The sequence below is a fragment of the Varroa destructor genome, unplaced genomic scaffold, assembly GCF_002443255.2.
Source record: "Varroa destructor unplaced genomic scaffold, Vdes_3.0 BEIS01000003.1, whole genome shotgun sequence".
Lineage (NCBI taxonomy): Eukaryota > Metazoa > Arthropoda > Arachnida > Mesostigmata > Varroidae > Varroa > Varroa destructor.
The window spans coordinates 27232348-27251301 of record NW_019211456.1 but is presented as its reverse complement, the minus strand read 5'-3'; the positions used below and the strand labels follow the sequence as shown (position 1 = coordinate 27251301).

Here is an 18954-nt window from a genome sequence, read left to right as displayed (position 1 = left end):
TTTTTCGCTCTGATTCTGGCCAACGACAACCTCTACTGCGGAGTATAGAGCCTTATAATATACAAATGAACACTCTCTTTGCTTTACAATTATTGACGGTTTCATATTATTTGCACATTTTTTAGTTTACATATTTACAAGCTTACAGTCTGCATAGGATCGAAACAAACGAGTGGGTTGCTGTATATATTTTCTCTCATAATTGGATTGCCTGAACCGATGATAGTTTTTTTTAAAATAATAACAGGCGCAAAACTCAGAAGTGTTCGACTCGTATGGGGTAATGTTTTCTTGGGGATAGATCGCTGCCTTGACTAATTATCCCGTCGGGAAAACGCCGCTTCAGATTTATTCAATAATTCACATATCATTTCTGTGAATAAAGAAGACTCTTATAGTCATTCCGTTAGCAGATGTCGTCAATTTACAGTAACGACTTGAGCACGACCTTTCCTTGGCGAATTCAGTGTTTCACGAGTCTCTTCTACGTGGATTGTGAAAATATCGAAACAACAGCGACATTGTCTTCTTTGGCAATCCACTGCCTTGCTGTGGGCTTTAGCCGCCAGATCAGGATCACCCCATGTTGGACCGAATATGTACCTGAAGTGAAAAAATTACGATGCTTTAATAAGTTGCATTTTGGCAGTAATATAAATTCTCTAACAAGGCAAAATCACATGTATATGTTCAAAAAATGGTTAACAGACAACTGCATAATTTGCCGATTTTTGGAAAAAAAACCGGCTCTCCTAGTCAAAAAAAAACTTCGCTTTTTTTCTTTTCATGCTTACAAGGAAGAGAATATATTTTCGGGTTTGTGGTTCTCAGTTGTCTTTCTCAATTCGTTGATTGCACATAGCGATATACTTGTATTGTTGGAATGTTTTCTTTATTGTTCTATAAGTCTGTTATAACGGTTTAATTTGTTCACAAAACTTTATCAGTATTTCACCTTTAGACTAAATAACGGGTAATTCACGTAAAACGATATCGCATTAGCTACGCTTCATAAGCTGGTTATGGCGGAGTTGAAACGCTACTTTTCGTGTTAGACGATTATCAAGCCATTTCTGGAGATAATTATTAAATGAGCCCATATTGCTTAGTTGGGAGTCCTCACTGTATTAAAATAACTTTGGTAGATTGGATCGAATTTGCCAAAGAGTTGGTGCTAAAAAATTTTTGCCCAAAATACCCTGGAAAAAAGTCAAAGTAGAATCCTGTAATTTATACCAAACGATTATAACAACATTTTAAAACAAACGATTTCCTTTTTTTCTAATTTAACCCTTAATTAGTAACAAATGAATAATGAGAAACAGCAGATTCAAACAATACACAAACTTTCGACCCAACCTAACTCACAACGTGTAGTGTGATTCTCAAGACGAACCTTATAGTATGTCACTCAATATAGTATTTTTAATTGTAGCCCTTACTTCCACTCTTTATTTCCATCGTCGTTGCTCCACATTATAGCGGATTCGGCTACCGTGGTAAATTTCGAATTGATAGCTACCCGGGGTACGCCCGCCATCTTAGCCAGAGTTCCTGTGACATGTACATCATCCACCCAGAAATAGGGCCGGTAACGCGATTCGACGTAGAGACGCCGGGCAATATTAGGAGTCATTAAATATGCCCAGCCTGAAAAACGATAAATACCTTGATAATTCATAGTTTGGCGCGTGCATTCTCAGTTGTTAGTATACTATTGTGTATTTGTAATACATGAGTAGACTAATATTGTGCTTAAATATTTGAAGAAACTCAGATTCGAAAATAGGTTGTAGCTTCTATTTAAAGCAAAAAAGTTAATTATGTACCATACACAAATTTCAACAGACATCCGCAATGGATTTCAAGGTTAGTGTCGTGACATACGTATACGTTTTGATACACCCTAACTAGCGCTATAATTTTAACAGAGTGATTCAACTATTATTGTACTTTTTCTGTAGCATGTTGCCATTTCGCTAGTGCCATGAGAACCACTCTCTCAATGTAGTGGTAAAATCATGATGCCACAACCAACCTTAGGAGAAGTTTCAATTTAAATGTGCTGAATTTGCAGCAGCTTTTAGTAAATAATTAACTCATCGATGAAACAACTGGCATCTATATAAAGATGTTCGGTGAGAGTATGAAATATGTCTATTTTCTGTACACCCTTCGGGCCCAAGAGATGCGTACCCACCAGAGCAATAATCCTCGTAGAACATCAACGGATACTCGGGTATTGTAACCCTCCATTTGCTGCCCTCGTCCCGGGTGACCGGCATCTGTTTTTGCACGTAGCATATAAGCTTCTCGCGGTTGTCTTCCTTGACCATTTTGTAGAGGTTGAATAGATGCACGAAAATGTCGTCGTCCATCTTTAGAAGCCAAGGAGCTCGAGGGCAGTTCTCCCAAGCCCATTTTAAGCCCATTACATGTTTGTACGTAAGATTTCGATATGCGTCGATAAAATTGCCTAAGTCATTTGAAATTACCACTATCATAAACACTTTGATAGAAAACTTGTATAAAATTAAGGAAACACGGCACAGGGAGCGACTGAATTAGTTGTAGCTGGCCTTGCTTCGCTCAAATTTAATATATTATTAGCTGTAGCTATCCACCATGTGTTGAACAGTAGTTAGAGACTAGTATACGGCAGAGTTACCCACAGCCTTTGCTCTATGCACCGGTACCGTGCTGAATTTTTCGTGCTAATATGAGTGTTGATTTTTTGTAGCTTACAGAAGGAAAATTAGTTTGCTTCCAACGAGACTGTTCTGCTGCACATTCAATGTATTCAGATGCGCATTGAATTTTATTACAGTTACTAGAAAGTTTTTCCCTATCTGTGGTATGAATATGATTAGAACTGCAAGAGTGAGTATATATCAAGGAATCGCTTCTATTGATCTCGACTTATTTTCTCTAAGAGTCAAGGACGTTGCAAACTAAAAGATTTTCCGGTAGTCATTAGGTTTTGGTCCTTCCTTATTGCTATTAAGAGTCAGCCATCTGAAGGACCGCCTAACGACATACTCAAACATGCAACTTTCATTTATTTACTATAGATACCGTAGATATTTGCATTCTCAAAATTAGCTAAACGAAATTGAATGAGAAGATAGCAATGTACCTTAACGTAATCTGTGATCGAAGAGAACCGACATAAATATATGTTTATAACCCAACATAGAATCTACTGAGAATAGCAAAAAGCTATATAACAGATCCTTTTCAGACGTGGTCTTCTTTGAGAGACCGATCTAGCAGGTTACGGGCCAAAAGGAAGCATAATTGCAATAATCGGCTAACCTTGAACAATATCCCGATATCGAAGGTGTTCTAGTTGGATTTTCCAATTTTGAGCTTCGTCCTCGACAGCGGCAAGCAGGAAAACAAGTTTGATCCAAAACTTCTTGAGGCGTTGAGATCCTTGGCCCCACGTCGAGCGAATTGAATCGCGTTGTGCATAGTGATTAGGCGCCGAATGCACTAAAACCACCAAAGATTCCTTTCCACTACAAGGTGTCGTATTTAGTACGTACCTGAAGCAAAAGTGTAACCAAAGTACATCGCACAGGTCCAAGTAGCTCCGTGAAGTAATAAATAGGGTACTTATAGAAAAATAAATGTGGATAATCAATATAGGGTATTTATAGAAAAATAAATGTGGATAATTAATATAGGGTATTTATAGAAAAATAAATGTGGATAATTAATATAGGGTATTTATAGAAAAATAAATGTGGATAATCAATAATAAGTTTAAGTTCAGTTTTTTCTTCATTAATTTTAATCCCTTTCCCATAAGCTTCCATACATACAAGCGAGTGAAGATACTGTGAGGATGCTTCGTAGTTTTTTGCGACTGCTGCCGATTAGCTTCGTAGGACCTCGTGCGCCAATAAGTCCCAGAAAAATACACAAGGCTATAAGCAACATTCAGACTTTTCGCTACCTTGTCAAAAACTAATTGTATCGTCGGTTTACTAATCATCCCGTATGCTTCAACTATTACTTACAGCTAGATTTAAAAGGTTACTGGTCCTCATACACACCTGTAAATCAAATTTACTCCCATTGCATTGCCCACCGTCGAGCACGAGAGTGTTGGCTTCGAGGTGCTTGGACCTTAAAAACTAATTGATTATTATAACGATAGAAACACATTGTCGCCAATCTCATACCGCTCAGTATAATATATGGTAATGGACTCGTTGGAGCAAAATCAGTACCAGAACTTAGGGAAGTCCACGAGATGATCATCAGTACGATTGAATTGAAGCCGGGGGCAGGGCCTAGCATTACGAACGCAGTTCTGTTGCTGAAGTAGACGTCTTTCCTTGTCTGAATAGTTCTCTATACGATACTGTTGTATTTTAACAGGCATTGGCACGGGAGGTTGACGAAAGTAGAGAATGCATAATCCGATCCACCAGAAGAAGAGAATTAGGTTGAACGTCAGACTGGGACAGTTCTCAATTCGTACAAAGGATATCATCTTCGTCTGCGCTTTTCATGGGGGTCTGAAGATACAGCAAAAGTAAGCTAGCAATAGTCATACGTTTCAGCCTGCGCAGGACATCAAAAACAATCCGCAGAAACATGCCGAGCTTTTCTATGGATATTTAGCTAGACTATTATAATCATTTACCATTTTATGATTACAGCAATTAAATAAATATATGGTTCAGTTTGCAGAGACAAGGACAAACTACAGACCGAACATTCATCAAGATACTATCCAAATGTAGATTTTAGCAAAGGATTTTTCATAACATGGAACTTTAAAATAAAATTGATACTTGCATACGAACAACCAATACATTATAGCGTCCTGGGAAGGGTACTGCTTTACAATACTAGGACGCCACGTAAAGATGTTTTCTGTGATTTCAAGAAGACTTATCAGTCTTATTTGATTTGAAAACTTTTGTGATTATACACAGTTGATTATATACATTTGGTGAACATGTTTGGAGCAGCAGTATGCACCATTGATTACAAGGATGATAATCATAACATCTACATGTTAATTGACGCCATTGCTGGACAATGGACACCTCCTTTAAGTTAAAAAAAAAGGAGCTTCTGGTCTACCCTTCACTAGGATACTTGCCATTTTTTCGGTCCATTTTAAAAGGACACACATTAATAACAAATAACGAACCAATCCTTTAACCATCTACCATTACATCATGTTAAGTATAAAAGGAACCTATATTTTCCCTAATTAGGTCACAAAAAATAGCCTTCATTCAGTACTTAGTCTTAATCTCCTGACTAAACTAAACATTGAATCCTGGAATATTTTAATAAATACGCACTAAATACGCGCATTTATACTCTAATCGTGTTGCAAATGCGTTTCCAAAGAAGTCTGGAAATATGGCCAGTACCGTTTGCATGCAGGAAACTGTTATTGCACGAGCCCCAGCACTGCCATGTCCTTTCCGTATAGCTGCACATAGATTCACGTATTTAGTTGCTTTGATGTAAAACACCGTCGCTAATCCAAAGGGTCGGCAACCGTCGCATCGTGCTGATTTGTTCCCGACAACCTCAAGTGGGATGACTTCGATGAGTGGACCTTGTTTAATTCCAGACCTATCACAAAAAAAAACTGGAGAATTGATAATAAGCTGTCTTTAGTCTCTGATTTCATCATGTCAATATCGTATGATGCAGTATTCTATGCGTGGCCTAAGACACTTAAAATCTAATGTCAAAGTTACCAGTTGAGGTGAATAGTTTTCGATCTGCGATGCTTATAAGCAAACTCTGCTAACAAATTGATATAAAACTGCCTAACCAATAAAATCTAAAGGTCTGCTCTCCATAGGAAAAGAACACATATGTAGTGCGCATAAGACGAAAGCTAAACAGAATTTCTAACGATGATTATCATATAAGAACGATTACTTTGATGGGGCTGTATTGCACGTTCAAGTAATCAGTAAATGGTATGTTCTTCCATGGCTAAGTCGTTCCTTTAAGGTTTAATAATCACATTAGGGCAAATCCGAACTTTACGCGAAAGTTCGGATTTGACACGAGAGTCGTGCAGAATTTTGATTTTAACGATTGTTTGAAACGTGGTAACCCGGTTTTCTTTCAAGATATAGCTAGTTCGACATTTATAAATGCATTTTGCTTTCTATGTTACACCTGCACTACCATTGGTGCTGACCAGACATGCATAACTAATGTTTTGCTATACCCGCTCCCGAAATAACCGAAGAAGTCAACTCATTCAGTTTTAGTTACATCACTGCGTTGTGCTTTAACTTTGCATAAATTTAGAGCTATAGCTTAAAAACAATATGTTGGGGGAAACAGTTTTTTGCCACTGTACTTTCGTTTCTGTTACGGGCATAATAGCAACAACAACTTTCTGAAACTTTCTACCACCTATATATATATATATATATATATATATATATATATATATACCGTAGTTGATGGTAGAAATGGAACAACACCGTTTGTATGGAATTCCGTAGCAGCAAAATAAACGATATAACGTTATATCATAATATGGATGATGTACACACCTAAAGTAATATTACATACGAACTGATGATCTAACCAACATAACTAATTAGCGCAGGTGTGCAAAAGGGAAGAAATTTAAAATCGATAACGTTAGATGTAATCTAACAAAATAAATACGGCCTCTCGTTGCACTTACCTCAGCTTATGTACGAATTATTCTAGCGACATTTTTTCTCGTCATACGCATCTTCCGACGCGCATTTTCTTAGATGTATAACATTCACTGTAAAAGACTCATGTACAGCAGTAGCAACAAATATCCAATGGTATTGTGGTACAACTGTGAAGTATCTATTGCATTGGCACTTCCACCACCTAGGTGTATTCTATTGTAAGTTAAACAGTCAAAGTGCTGGACTATCGATCTTCTTCTGCCGTATAAGGCCCACACGCGCATTGCTAAATACGGTCATACAGCGGGAAGAGGGCGCCACTATGCTGATAACTCGATGCTACAATTTGGGCTTATATATATTAGCATAGAATGCTTAGACACAGACAGTACACGTCCAATCTTGTCGTGTCGACCGCCGTGATCTCCGGGGATTCTCCCGCCTAATATACTCGCTTAGGCGCCCCTGCTGCAGGCTATGCAGTGCCGGTCTGAGTCACTTGGACCGTATCTGACCGTACTGAAAGCATTGTGTACTATGTGTGTGTGTGTGTAACCGTCAATCCACATGTAATATGTACATGCATCAATGAAGAAGATCGAAGGAGTATATCTTACAGTTGTTGTTGCGATAGTGGTCGAGGCAGTCGTTGACGATCGTGTGGGATGATTCGGTACGCTGACTGACGGCGCCAAGCTGCGCTAACTATTGCTGCTGGTAGCTGTTGCAGTCGGCGCATTGCCAGGAAAGGCCGGAATGCCGTTACTTCAGTACTAGTACCGATCGGTGCCGGAGCTGCCGCTGCCGTAGTTTGTTGCTTCATCAGCTAAGAGGCATAGAAAATAGAAGCTCGCGCGATCACCAGTCACTATGAGCCACTACTGAGTACAGTAGGTGTTGGTATGATGAGGGAAACGAAAGCTAGCGAGATGCCGCTTAACACAAACCGATCCTGCCAGCCAGCATAAAATCAATACGATGCGACACTGCACTAGAGTGCTATTGAATTTTTTAATTTCCTCTACTTACAGCGATTTAAGTGTTCCGATTTTTCCGTCTTACACCGCCCTTCCTTAAAGGCGAGACGAAATGTTTATGCTATCGAGCGTCGGGATAGATGTGCTATCTTCACTATTACCCTCACTACTACTTACTACAAGTAACAGAAGTTGACAAGTGAAATGGCTTACGGTCTTGGCGGGTGAAGGTGGATTGACAAGAGGACTTCAGGTGGCGACAGAAAAACGAAGAGCAAGAAGGAAACGTCAACGACGACAATAATGAAATAAAACGTAATATCACTGGCCAAGATATGCGTCAATGCATAACAGTCGATTGGACTATGCAATGGACACCAGTTAGAGCTATAAATATATTTGAAATTAGCAGTGTCTCATGGAGGAAGCGAACGATTACTAGATAAAAACCGCGCTACGTTTCCATATAGAGATACAAAGATGGCGTTGTTCCCAAACACATTTTAGGTAGAGTTCGATTGCTAATGTTGTAATGACTTGGGCGCTATGCATCTAACACTTTAAAAATGAATGTATTTTTTAGGTGAAGCGACAAAAAGAGTAATTTTTAAGGCAATTTGTCTACAACAATTCCGTTGTTATAGCACTATCATGATAGGTCGACCTATTCTGATTTATTCAATTAATATTGTCAGTTAACTTTACATTTAATTAGAGCGAAATTGACTAATAATATGATCTGCTACGTATTTTCGTTCTATTATTGATAAAGGGACGTGTCAAACTGCGCCTTCATATCCGGTTAAAAGCTACACATCGATTATTTCTTATTTGAGACAGCGATAAGCTAACCCAAATGGCCACGACCATTACAATTCTACGGAAAATGCATACATACTGCTGTAAAATCATGAAGATATTTGAAGAACCGAACCATGAAGAACCGAAAGACTACATGAGACCTTCAGTCGAGCAACGAGTTAAGATTCGTTGTCCACTGCGGTGATCTCATCCGATGATTGACACACGGATCGACCAAAATGGTGACAAAATAAGTTGTCACTTCGGCGGAATCCATCTGAATAACAGATGCTAGCCACGTGTTTTAGCAATTAAGAGATCCGATACCACGTTTGTATGCTCATCATTGTCTACGCAGTGATCGTTAGAAATTCGAAACTAGAATCAAAACGATGATCAGTATAATCCCATGGTAGTCACGGTGCTGCTAATTATCGGGATGGCTGAAACGCGTACATGTGTTGAAGAGATTTTCTGTTTCACGGCTACTTATGAGAATAACTACCTACGTTGATGATGAACATGACGAGAAGAAGAGTCTGACGATCATATCATTACCTGAACTGTCTTCTAAAGATCCGTTTGTAATGTGATATGTAGTAGGTGTATTAGAAGCCAAATCCAACTGAATGTTTATCTATTAATTGATATAAATTGATTATTAATCAGCGAGCTAATATAACTACAGGATACCCTACTTCAGATGTGCTAGTCCAAGGACAAACAGACAACCCTCATTTTTTTGGTGTATCAGCTCAAATAAAGACATTTATTCTAATATAATTTAGAAACACAATATCATGATAAGCCTTGCTTTCGAGGCGTTCTTGTCGCCTGCGATTGGTTCGCTTCGTCACTCATCACCTTCGCACCTCACCCTCGCATCATCAGTTATCTCAGTTCATCATCCTAGCATCACCGCATCTCTCAGTTCTCAATTCTCAGTTCGCAGTCCGCAGCTCCTGCGAGGTCCGCGTTTTAACCTTTTCGACTTTACCTTCTTCGCCGGCTTCTTCGTCTTTTTGTTTTTATCTTCGCAATTATTTAATATTATCATAATCAGTATACCATATTGGCGCTTTCTCTCGCGCCTTTTCTAGGACAGTCTGCAAGTTTCGTCTGCTTTTTCCCTGCCTCCGTTCTTTTTCTTTACCTTCCTTTTTGTATTTTGTCGTCCAATAACCCGCCCCGATCCTCCCGCTTGATACTGACATAGGATTCGACGACATTCTCCAGTGCGTCATTGCAAACATTTATTGTCAGTCATCGACCAACCGCTGCCATAACGTAGATCTTCGTATTTCTCCCCCTAACTCTTTCTTCGTTCTTTCTCACAAAGAATAAAAACAAGTGGGTATAATCACCAGTAGCACAATCCTACTAGTGTCACCCATTGTTGTAATAGTTTCCACCTGACTTCGACCTCAGTAGGCCTTCGTTTTTCTCCCTCTGTCGTTTGTCGTTTCTGTCAGCACGGCCGTTTGTTGTCTCACAATGTCATCCACCATCCTGTCGACAGACTTTTCTGCCATCAGCCAGTGTCATACAACTGAATAATGACATTTCCTATTTGTTCCTCCTTTTTTCATCTGATTTATTATTCATTCCCTATTTTATATTCTCACGCCCTTCCTAAACTCTTCTTGATTCTTCCACAGCTGACCGACGCGTAAGTCTCTGTTATGAACTTTAGATGCAGTTGTTGCCTCGCGTCAATATCGGCGTGTATGCGTATGTCTGTGGACGTTTGTCACTTTCTTTCATTTATATATATATGAAGTTTTTATCGCCAGTTCTCGTCGCTGTTGACATCGTACCACTATTTTGTAATCTCACTTTTATTACGACTTAATGATTTGACCCTATGTCAACCTCATACCCCGTATTTAACGCACATCGTCTCATCCCATGTCGACATGTTTAATATGCTCTTCGTCTCTTTTCACATCACTTCAAAGGCCACCACACTCATATTATTAATCATTATAAACCGAGTTAATTATTCTTCGCCCATATTTAAACCAGCCGACTCGCCGGTTTACTCGCTCGCTTGCTTCCTGTTCCTGTGAGCCGTCCTTCTCAAGGTCACCAGTAACACATAAAAGAAGCTTGCTCGCTGGCTTCAACTGGAAGAACAGCTTACTAATTGCACACTCGTCTCGGTGTCAAGAGTACGTCTTTGTGAATGTGTGCTTTAGTTGATGCGGAAGATCAATCGCCAACATCTTGTTCCTGTCCTGTGCTTTCGTTAACATTAATGGTGGATCGTCTGGCTCGGCTTTTTTGGTCCCCCCCCCCCCCCCACTCACGAGCGGCATCGGTTAAATTCACCTGCAACGAGATACACGAGATAACATAACTCTACGGGCCGTAAAGATGATTGTGCAGAGAATCAGAGGGGCACCCATAAGACGGGTGGGCGGCTGTAAGTTGTTAGTGGCCATTGTCAGAGTGGGAAAAAGAAAATTGTTGAATCGTTGCTGTTTTACCTTGTTGTGCGTGTATGTTCCTTTAATTGTTGCTGTAGTAGTAGTTGTTCTTGTTTGTTGTTGTTGTTGTTGTTGTTATGACAGTTCTTGTCGTCGTCGTCATCGTCGTCGCTATCTTTGTAATGGTATATTGGTCGTTTCTCAGTTGTGACAGGGATAAAAAAGCACATAGAGATCCGCTCTTTTTTATATTTCTCTGCGAATCTGCTCCTATCAATCTGCTCCGTCGGTATTCGATTCAGGTTTTTAGTCATAATAAAATCTTGACATAGTACTTTACGAAATTTGTAAGTGTTGCTTGTTTCGTCAGTACGTTAGATAATAGTAATCAACTCTCTACAGAAATATTTTTTGTTTTAATTTTGATCGGGTAGCGTTAAATTGTGCTCGAATTTTACTTAGTATTCAGCCTAAGCTGCTCGGCAATTTCGGCATTACCTCGACAAACTCGAAATTATGCACTGACATCCGTCTAGCCTGGTTGATGCTATAATTTGATTTGCTCCTTGGTAACCGCTAAGGCGCACATCAGTGTCACTGTACTGTTCTCTGCTTTTTTAATTCCATATGTTATTGTTATCGACCCAAACTAACATTTTTATTCATAGTTATAAGATCATGCTTGGTCATCTTTACCGCGCAAAATGTAGCAGCAGTGCCATTTTCATTTCCGCTCTGTATCCACGTGTGCCTGTCAATGTGTTTGTGTGCTAGTACGTGTGGTCTTGTGCTGTTTACAGCCACTGATATCATGTACAGTATAATGACGAATACAAAGTGACAAAACAACAGCAAACGCGTGCGTGCAATTTCTCGCCGTTGCCACTCTTCCTCCGATTTTCGTTTTGCCCGTCCCTCTTCGCCCCGAATTTTTGAGAAGACGATTGCTCAACCTGGCGCTGCAACTGCGATACCAACCACAAGCCATATCGTTATAGAAATGTACCTTCTATTAGTTTCTATGACTCTTCAACCCCCATCTTTCGCTCTCTCTCTGTATCTTCAGATCAAACAACTACCCGTTTTCTCACCAACGTTCTAACACTTACATTTCATGTGCTTCTCTTTCTTTACCTTTCCGCATGCGCGCCACACACAACGTTCCTTGCTCGTTCTTCGCTCTGTCCCTGTTTGTTTGCACATTTTCAAACTTCTATTCTTTCACACGCACAAACACACATACACACACACATACACTCACATTCGTTCTGGTTTCCTTTTACTCCTTTTCTTTGTATTCCACTCCCTCTGGTGCTCATCCTAACGCTCCCTTGGTTCAAGGTACGCGCAAGCTCGATCCCTCCGTTTCCTTCGGCTTTCGCCCGCAATATCTTGTCTTCGACGATCGTGCCATTTCTTTTATTGTCCCCAGTGGAAATGATTCTCATCAATTGGATTTTATTTACCTCTAGATTTCACACTTTGTCCTTAATCTTCGTCAATTTTTATTTGCTGGAACGTGAAGGCTATCTCCGTCATGTTGACTGGCCAGTCGCTTTCGCTGTCTTTCTTGGGTGGTGGCCTAGTTCCTCCCTAATTCCGAATCCCCTCGTCCTGTTTTCCCTTACATAGAATTGCTACAACACACTACTATTGTCCCGTCATACCAATCACACATTTCTGTATGCTTGTTTGTTTTAACGCGCATCACACACATAGACACACGTAGTGAACGTTTACGATATTTATATTGTGTGTATCCCTGTGTGTCTTTGTGTGTGTCATTAAACTAAACAATAATTATATAATATATTCACTCATCGCTGTACCGTAATCGTTTTTATCTTCATCCATCTAATAATATTTACCTATTATTTTTTCTTTCCTATACTACCATATATTACACGCTGGTATCCACAGGACATATTCGGCTGGACATAGGCCACGATACGGTGAGGCCGGCCGGCACGAGCGTTCTGATCATGTTGCTTTGCGAATTAATTACATTATCAGTAGCAAGGAAAGTGTCCGTATCGGAAAATCGTGTTGATCCTTGTGCCTGTTATATCTTAGTATAGCATTAATGTCATGTCTATCTTCGTCAAAGGAATCGAAATTGAAGCTGTACCATTTTGTATCTTTTGGCAATCGCAGGTCCGGCGACTGTTGGGGGACGCGGCGTAAATCGGAATGGAGCCGCAGTGACAAAAATGTGATATCATCATCTGTAAACCGATTGTTACAGTAACAACAACGATCTTGGGTGCATTGCGCGACACGCGTCAACTTCATCGCCGTTAAGTTCTCTCACACACAGACAGATACACACTCACGATTCCGCTGGTAAAATTTAGGAAAAAACAATTATTTTAATTGTTTTTATTGTTGTTACTATTTCATTTCGGTATCCTCTGCAAATGGCTACTACAGATTGATCGGAACGCAGCACCTGCACTGCACTCGTTTGATCCGGCTAGACTATCTAGGGTATTCGTCTTCTTTCAATTATTACCAATGTTATTACTGTTGTCGTTATATTCTGTGTTACGCCTCTCCGCCCATTTCAACCGAGAGCTTTAGATATTGGCTACGGGAACTAATGTGTGAGCTGCTAGGACAGGTTCTACAGAAAGGTCAGGTGGGCCTTATAAGACCTATGTTATGTACACGTGTTAGATAAGTATAACTTACGCTCTTCATCTCGCTTGCGTTCTTTTTCTATTTTTTTTTATATATCGCTTATTCCTCTGCCTATTCTGCTATTCATCGTAAACTTCACAGACTCGCACTTTTTGCCCACCCGGAGTTAATTAATAATGTCCTTTTACTACTAACAGCTTATGAAGGTCAATACATTTTCGTTGCTATCTAAGTTTTAAACATCCCACTACTATTACGCCTCGTGTCATAATTGTTTTTATGTTTCATTTCCATCGATCTCAATTTACAATCGTGAAGCTAACCATCGGCCTGTTATATATGTGAAGAGCTAACATGAATAATAGTTGACACAACTTTAGGCCCTCGAATATTGCCCTCATTTTCGTGGCTCGGCTGTTTCACCAAAGACTTTATACCTAATTTTCTGGTTATTTTTTGCTTTTACAGAAATCAATGTATTGTTTTACGCGTGTTTTATTTACTCTTATTTTTTTTGCTACTAATGGCAAGTAAATTTTCAGACCTAACTTTTCCTTTGCTCTATATATATATATATATATATATATATATATATATATATATACACACAAACTAATCTTATTACATTTCTTGATGGCCGTCTCTATAGTTCCTATTCACCTATTATCTCAACATCTAGCAAACACACTAGCGCTGTTCATTAATTCATGATCATCAATTTAATTTTTTTCTTGTTGATCTATGCTAATTAATGTTGCCTTTCTCGTTACTATTGCTTGTGACTTTAACCAAAGCGCGTTCAATCCGTGTTCACTATCATTATTAATATTATTGTTAGGAATATAATTCTATTTCACATGACAAACGTCACGACGACGTCGCTTTAGTCTTAGCTTTAACACATGACAATTTTTTGTTTTCGGCTGTTGTTGCTTTCACATCAATATAATAATAGTATCGTTCTATCTTCCTTATTCCATTTGTCAACTCAATGCGGTCACGTTCCCTCCCTTGCTTACTCGCTGTTCTTTTTGTACGCGTTACGTACATTATATATATATATATATATATATATATATACACCTGTGTTTTCTGTAGGGTCAGCAGTACCAGGCTATTTTTTCCCGTTTTTCGTTCGTCGTTTACTTTCTTCAATATAGATTATAATAATTATTATTTTCTTTGTCGTTCTGATACATATATTGTCCCAGCCTAGCAAACTATCGCCAACTCCATTTATTCCTTCCCTATCTACTACTTCCGTATCGCAGTCGAAGGCATCTCATTTTTCTGCTCCCTTTTCTGTGTCTGTTTTTGAACAATTTTTTCCAATTCTTCCGTTTTCCTTCGCGTCGTTACAATCGCTCGTCCATAATCCATCCACCAATGGGTGTATTACACACCATCTCATTTTTTCGGTTATTAACAAGGCAAACAAAATCTTACCATTAATAACCCGGCAGTACCGGGGATGGCCGGTTCGTTTCCTCCAGCCAGCGACACACGAAAAGTCTTTCTATTTCTCCTGTCCTTTCGCCTTTTCGTTCATCTTACTCATTCAGCTCATCACATGACCAACTTAACCTATTCCACAGTACATCTATTTCAGCTTCATTTAGGTCGTCCTCGCTGCAACAAGATTTAAATTTACTCCCCCCCATCCCGCGCGTTCTTCCCCATGTACTTCTCAACTCACACGAGCTCTCGCTTCTCGTTTTGTGGTCAATGTCCGTTGTGTCTTTGTGTATGAGTCTGTCTTCGTGTTCGATTGTGTTTGTCCATTTGTTCATCCACACATTCACGCCATTGTATCATCAGCATCATCATCATCATCACCATTTTCATTATCGCATCATCTTCACCTTTTCGTTATCGTTAGAATCTTCGTCATTATCATATTCTATTTTTCATCCCAATATCGTCCCATCGCAAATAAACCACTACGCATGCCGCCATGCCCCGCTATTACATCATCACCATAATTACCATTATTATGATTAATCAAGTCACCACCGTATCGCCATGAGCTTGTCAGTTCATGTCAATCACGGTCAGCCTCCGCTGGTGATGACCAGATATCAATATGGATATCATTGAAGGCCTCCAAGTTAGTATTTGTCGCATTAGTTACTCAGTTATTCGTTTTGTATTTATTCTTTGTATCATCAGCTATTCGTCTGCTGTTGCTTCTTTCATTATTGTTTACTTGCTTGCTTGTTTGTTTATTATTCTTTATACACAGAGAAAACAGGCAACCACGTCATTAGCAGCAGTGCCGTCATCGACAAACTCCGATAACCTCGGGATGATGACGGACGACGATAAAAATCGATGATTTCAGCGGGCGAGTGGCTTGGCTCAGAGCCAACGTGCGAGCGGGGTCCCGGGGGGAGTCTGTTCATGCTTCATCCGCATTACCATTTAAATTCATCGATAATTCTTACTCGAATAGTGACTTCTTATACTCAAGATGTAGCTCAACACCATCCTAATCATTGGCGCTGGCCTGCCGTTGTGTGGGAGCCTTGGCTGCCGCTGTTGCCGGTGCTTGCGGAGCAGACGACGACGCCTGAGGACCTGGCGGCGTATCAGCGGATGGGGACCCCCCGGCACTACCTGCCGCTCCCGCGTGCGTTGGCAATAGAATCGAGTTGAGCTGAGGTTGAATTTGAAGCTCTGTAAGAAGAAATTAATACAACCGAAATAAGGAATGTTGCACTATTCTGTTTATGGCAAACATGCTAACATATAAACATGTCAGCGATATTAGGCTGAATAGCAACCTCGGAAATTGGATGTTACTGGAAACTGGATTTACTAAAGGGCTGAAACCAGACATGGATATTCTTTAATGCACCACGACTTCGTTACATACATAAAATATAATTTTTTACCGATTTTATTGAGTACCTGTTCATAAAGTCTACAGCTACACATCAGACAAAAGGACCACTGTGTCAAAAAGCAATAGACATCACATTCTCACGCAGCATAAAGTGATGTGTAAAATAAATGTGTCATAGTAATACATAGATTAAGAAAATATTCAAAAACTAATAATCGAATATTTATTTCTTTAAGAGATTCCATGCTTACTCTCTTTGCTACACGTACCATGAACCGTGAAGTTGAACAGGGGTGGCAGATCCCGATGATTAGGTAACTTTACGCCAGGCTGGCGGAGCTCGTCGAAAAAACGATGGGCGCATGCCTCTAACGGCGTTACCCGAGCAGACGGCGTGTACTCTAACAGGCGAGATACAAGCTCGATTGCATCAGGAGGCGTACGTGAGCGGAACACCTGAAACACCGTGAATACAAAACGTTAAAAGTCGATGTTTACTTCCAGGATATACTTGGACAAAACAAGCAGATCTCATACGAGACGCCTATGATCGTGTGGCGTTGTATATATGATGATGAAATGACACGTTGGCAGAGAATAATACTGTATTCGTTTACCTTTGCCCACGGATGTGCCTTAATTTGGGGAAACTTGAACTCGGTGTAGTTCTTATTCATTTCACGGATCTGCTCCTTACTTGGAGTTCCTAAAACCTTGATGATCTCCACGAGCTGATCTACACCCGAATCTCCCGGAAATATAGGTTGGCCAAGAAGGAGTTCTGCTAGAACACAACCTGCTGACCAGACATCTGCAAAGACATACGTCGTTGGCGTTTATTCGAATGATAGAAGAGATTTCTACACTCTATTTTGATACACATGTTTAATAAAAAAGAACATTCAATGTACAGGAGTCTGTTGTCCGTCACCGCCTTTAGGCATTCCATCAGACGGCTGACCTCCTGTACAAAATGAAGTTTTTCTACGCCCGGATTCGAGCCTAAATCACTACGTATGTCTAAAGATCGAAGGCGAACGCGTTACTCAATGAACTTTGACAGGAAAATGCAAAAGAATGCAATAGATATTGTAACAAAAACTAAGAACAACACCTCATCTACCATTGATCGAACGGTATCGCACCACACTTTTCACTAGGTTTCCTTGTAATAGCCTGAGTCTAAAGATCGACCTTATTCTAGTAATTATTTAATTTTTTATCTTTATTTTATCTTTAATATTTTTAATAATCATCTTTAATCATACTAATTAAAGTAAAAGGTATTTTCTTATTTTACCGATCATGGTGGTGTAGTCCGTTGCGCCAAAAATCAGCTCCGGCGCGCGGTAGTAACGAGAACAGATATAGCTAACATTGGGCTCTCCCTTAACGAGGTGTTTCGCTGAGCCAAAATCGCACAATTTGAGAACGCCGCTTTCCGGATCTAGCAGCAAGTTCTGCGGCTTGATGTCGCGATGGCAAATGCCTTGCGAGTGGATATAGGCGAGACTACGGAACAGCTGATACATGTATAAACGAATGTATGCTATCGGCATCGTCTGCTTCGATTTCGAGTACTGTCTTGCCACTCTATACACCGTTTCGGGGATGAACTCAAGAACAAGATTGAGGTATAACTCATCCTTGCGATCGCCGGCAGAAAAGAAGTAATACTTGAGCCGCACAATATTGCAGTGGTCGAGCTTGCGCATAATTTGTAGCTCTCGGTTTTTAAACCGCTTATCTTGCAACACCTGTAATTAACAACAGCAAAAACATTAATAAAGGAGGCAGACAGATCTGCCATTTGGGTTGCGAATATTGAAACAATGAAGTTAGATGGCAAAATGGTAATGGCAAAAATAGAAGCGTAAATATTACCACAATTGAAGAATGTCCGTTCTTGATGTGCTTTAGAGCGGACAGGTTGCAATGCTCCACAAACCGACACACTTCTACATGTATTAGTATAGTGCGGGTCAAAATTCTTAAGCATATCTGCCACGACAACTTCAGTATGCGCTAAGACAAAATTAGCTAATTGGATTATATGATAACACAGACAAACAGTGATGCAGCCAATAGGTAGAGCCAGAAAAATTGTGCTTCATAATGAAGGTTTTTCCAGCGTGAAGAAACCACAAACATATTCTGAACTAATAAAACTCTACATCTGTTCGATGTACATGCTACACCAAAATTGCTGCATATAGCTGCGCCATCGGTGGACTCACCTTCTTGATAGCAACAAGTTCTCCCGTGTCAACCATACGAGCTTGGTACACAACTCCGAAAGATCCATTTCCGATGACCTTTGTGTCTGTATATGTGACATCCACGGACCGATCCTCTGATGCGCGAAAAGCCTGGACAGACGTGAACTTCCCGTCCTTCGCTAAAAACCAAATAAAAGAAAATCTTGACAAAATGGTATTGCCCGGTGACCCTAAACATCTTAAAATCAATCGTAATCTCGTACGTGAAATAAAGTACATTACAAAAATCACAGCAGATTGTCTAAACAGACCGGGTTTTCATCCTCTTTCTCATAATGTTATACGGAGCCACTCTAAGGATGCTCTCCAAGC

The 18954-nt window shown here is 39.9% G+C and overlaps 2 protein-coding genes and 1 long non-coding RNA gene across 17 annotated transcripts in view; 1 reads left to right on the top strand and 2 right to left on the bottom strand.

Annotated features, from left to right (window-relative positions):
* Positions 1-77: 77 nt before the first annotated feature.
* On the bottom strand, positions 78-7970 carry LOC111246553 (beta-1,4-mannosylglycolipid beta-1,3-N-acetylglucosaminyltransferase brn-like). 10 transcript variants are annotated; one of them, XM_086985402.1, is made up of 9 exons: positions 7701-7940; positions 7289-7497; positions 5403-5610; positions 4239-4372; positions 3828-3896; positions 3316-3548; positions 2201-2497; positions 1443-1650; positions 78-603 (listed from the first exon to the last, which is right to left on the bottom strand). In XM_086985402.1, exons 2-9 carry the CDS (start codon positions 7492-7494, stop codon positions 420-422), a joined length of 1539 nt encoding a protein of 512 aa, XP_086841528.1. In that variant the 5' UTR covers positions 7495-7497; positions 7701-7940; the 3' UTR covers positions 78-419. The 10 variants fall into 10 exon arrangements, with proteins under 10 accessions (XP_086841528.1, XP_086841533.1, XP_086841534.1 ...); XM_086985407.1 differs by lacking the exon at positions 7701-7940 and adding an exon at positions 6695-6781 and having other exon boundaries at positions 4239-4529; positions 5403-5626; positions 7289-7427; XM_086985408.1 differs by lacking the exon at positions 7701-7940 and adding an exon at positions 6695-6781 and having other exon boundaries at positions 4239-4529; positions 7289-7427.
* Positions 7971-7993: 23 nt separating this feature from the next.
* Positions 7994-16578, top strand: LOC147756746 (uncharacterized). 3 transcript variants are annotated; one of them, XR_015325033.1, is made up of 3 exons: positions 7994-8155; positions 8421-13174; positions 15761-16578. It is a non-coding gene; the product is annotated as an uncharacterized LOC147756746 (long non-coding RNA). The 3 variants fall into 3 exon arrangements; XR_015325034.1 differs by having other exon boundaries at positions 8000-10874; positions 13033-13174; XR_015325032.1 differs by having other exon boundaries at positions 8000-13174.
* LOC111246555 (glycogen synthase kinase-3 beta-like) overlaps positions 13243-18954 on the bottom strand; it is a 26289-nt gene continuing 20577 nt past the window's right edge. For all 4 annotated transcript variants that reach the window (XM_022796351.2, XM_022796350.2, XM_022796345.2 and 1 more), the window contains 5 exons: positions 18601-18761; positions 17664-18120; positions 16981-17174; positions 16633-16819; positions 13243-16194 (listed from right to left, as the gene is read on the bottom strand). In XM_022796351.2, the coding sequence (XP_022652086.1) occupies positions 16007-16194; positions 16633-16819; positions 16981-17174; positions 17664-18120; positions 18601-18761 (1187 nt within the window). In that variant the 3' untranslated portion in view covers positions 13243-16006. The remainder of the gene's footprint in view (positions 16195-16632; positions 16820-16980; positions 17175-17663; positions 18121-18600; positions 18762-18954) is intronic.

Coding starts and splice junctions, on each gene's coding strand:
- LOC111246553 (XM_086985402.1), bottom strand. CDS start 7,494: ATGAAGCAACAAACTACGGCAGCGGCAGCTCCGGCACCGATCGGTACT. Junction 5,611..7,288: donor CCACTATCGCAACAACAACT/GTAAGATATACT, acceptor TTTTTGTGATAG/GTCTGGAATTAAACAAGGTC. Junction 604..1,442: donor GATGGAAATAAAGAGTGGAA/GTAAGGGCTACA, acceptor TTTTCACTTCAG/GTACATATTCGGTCCAACAT.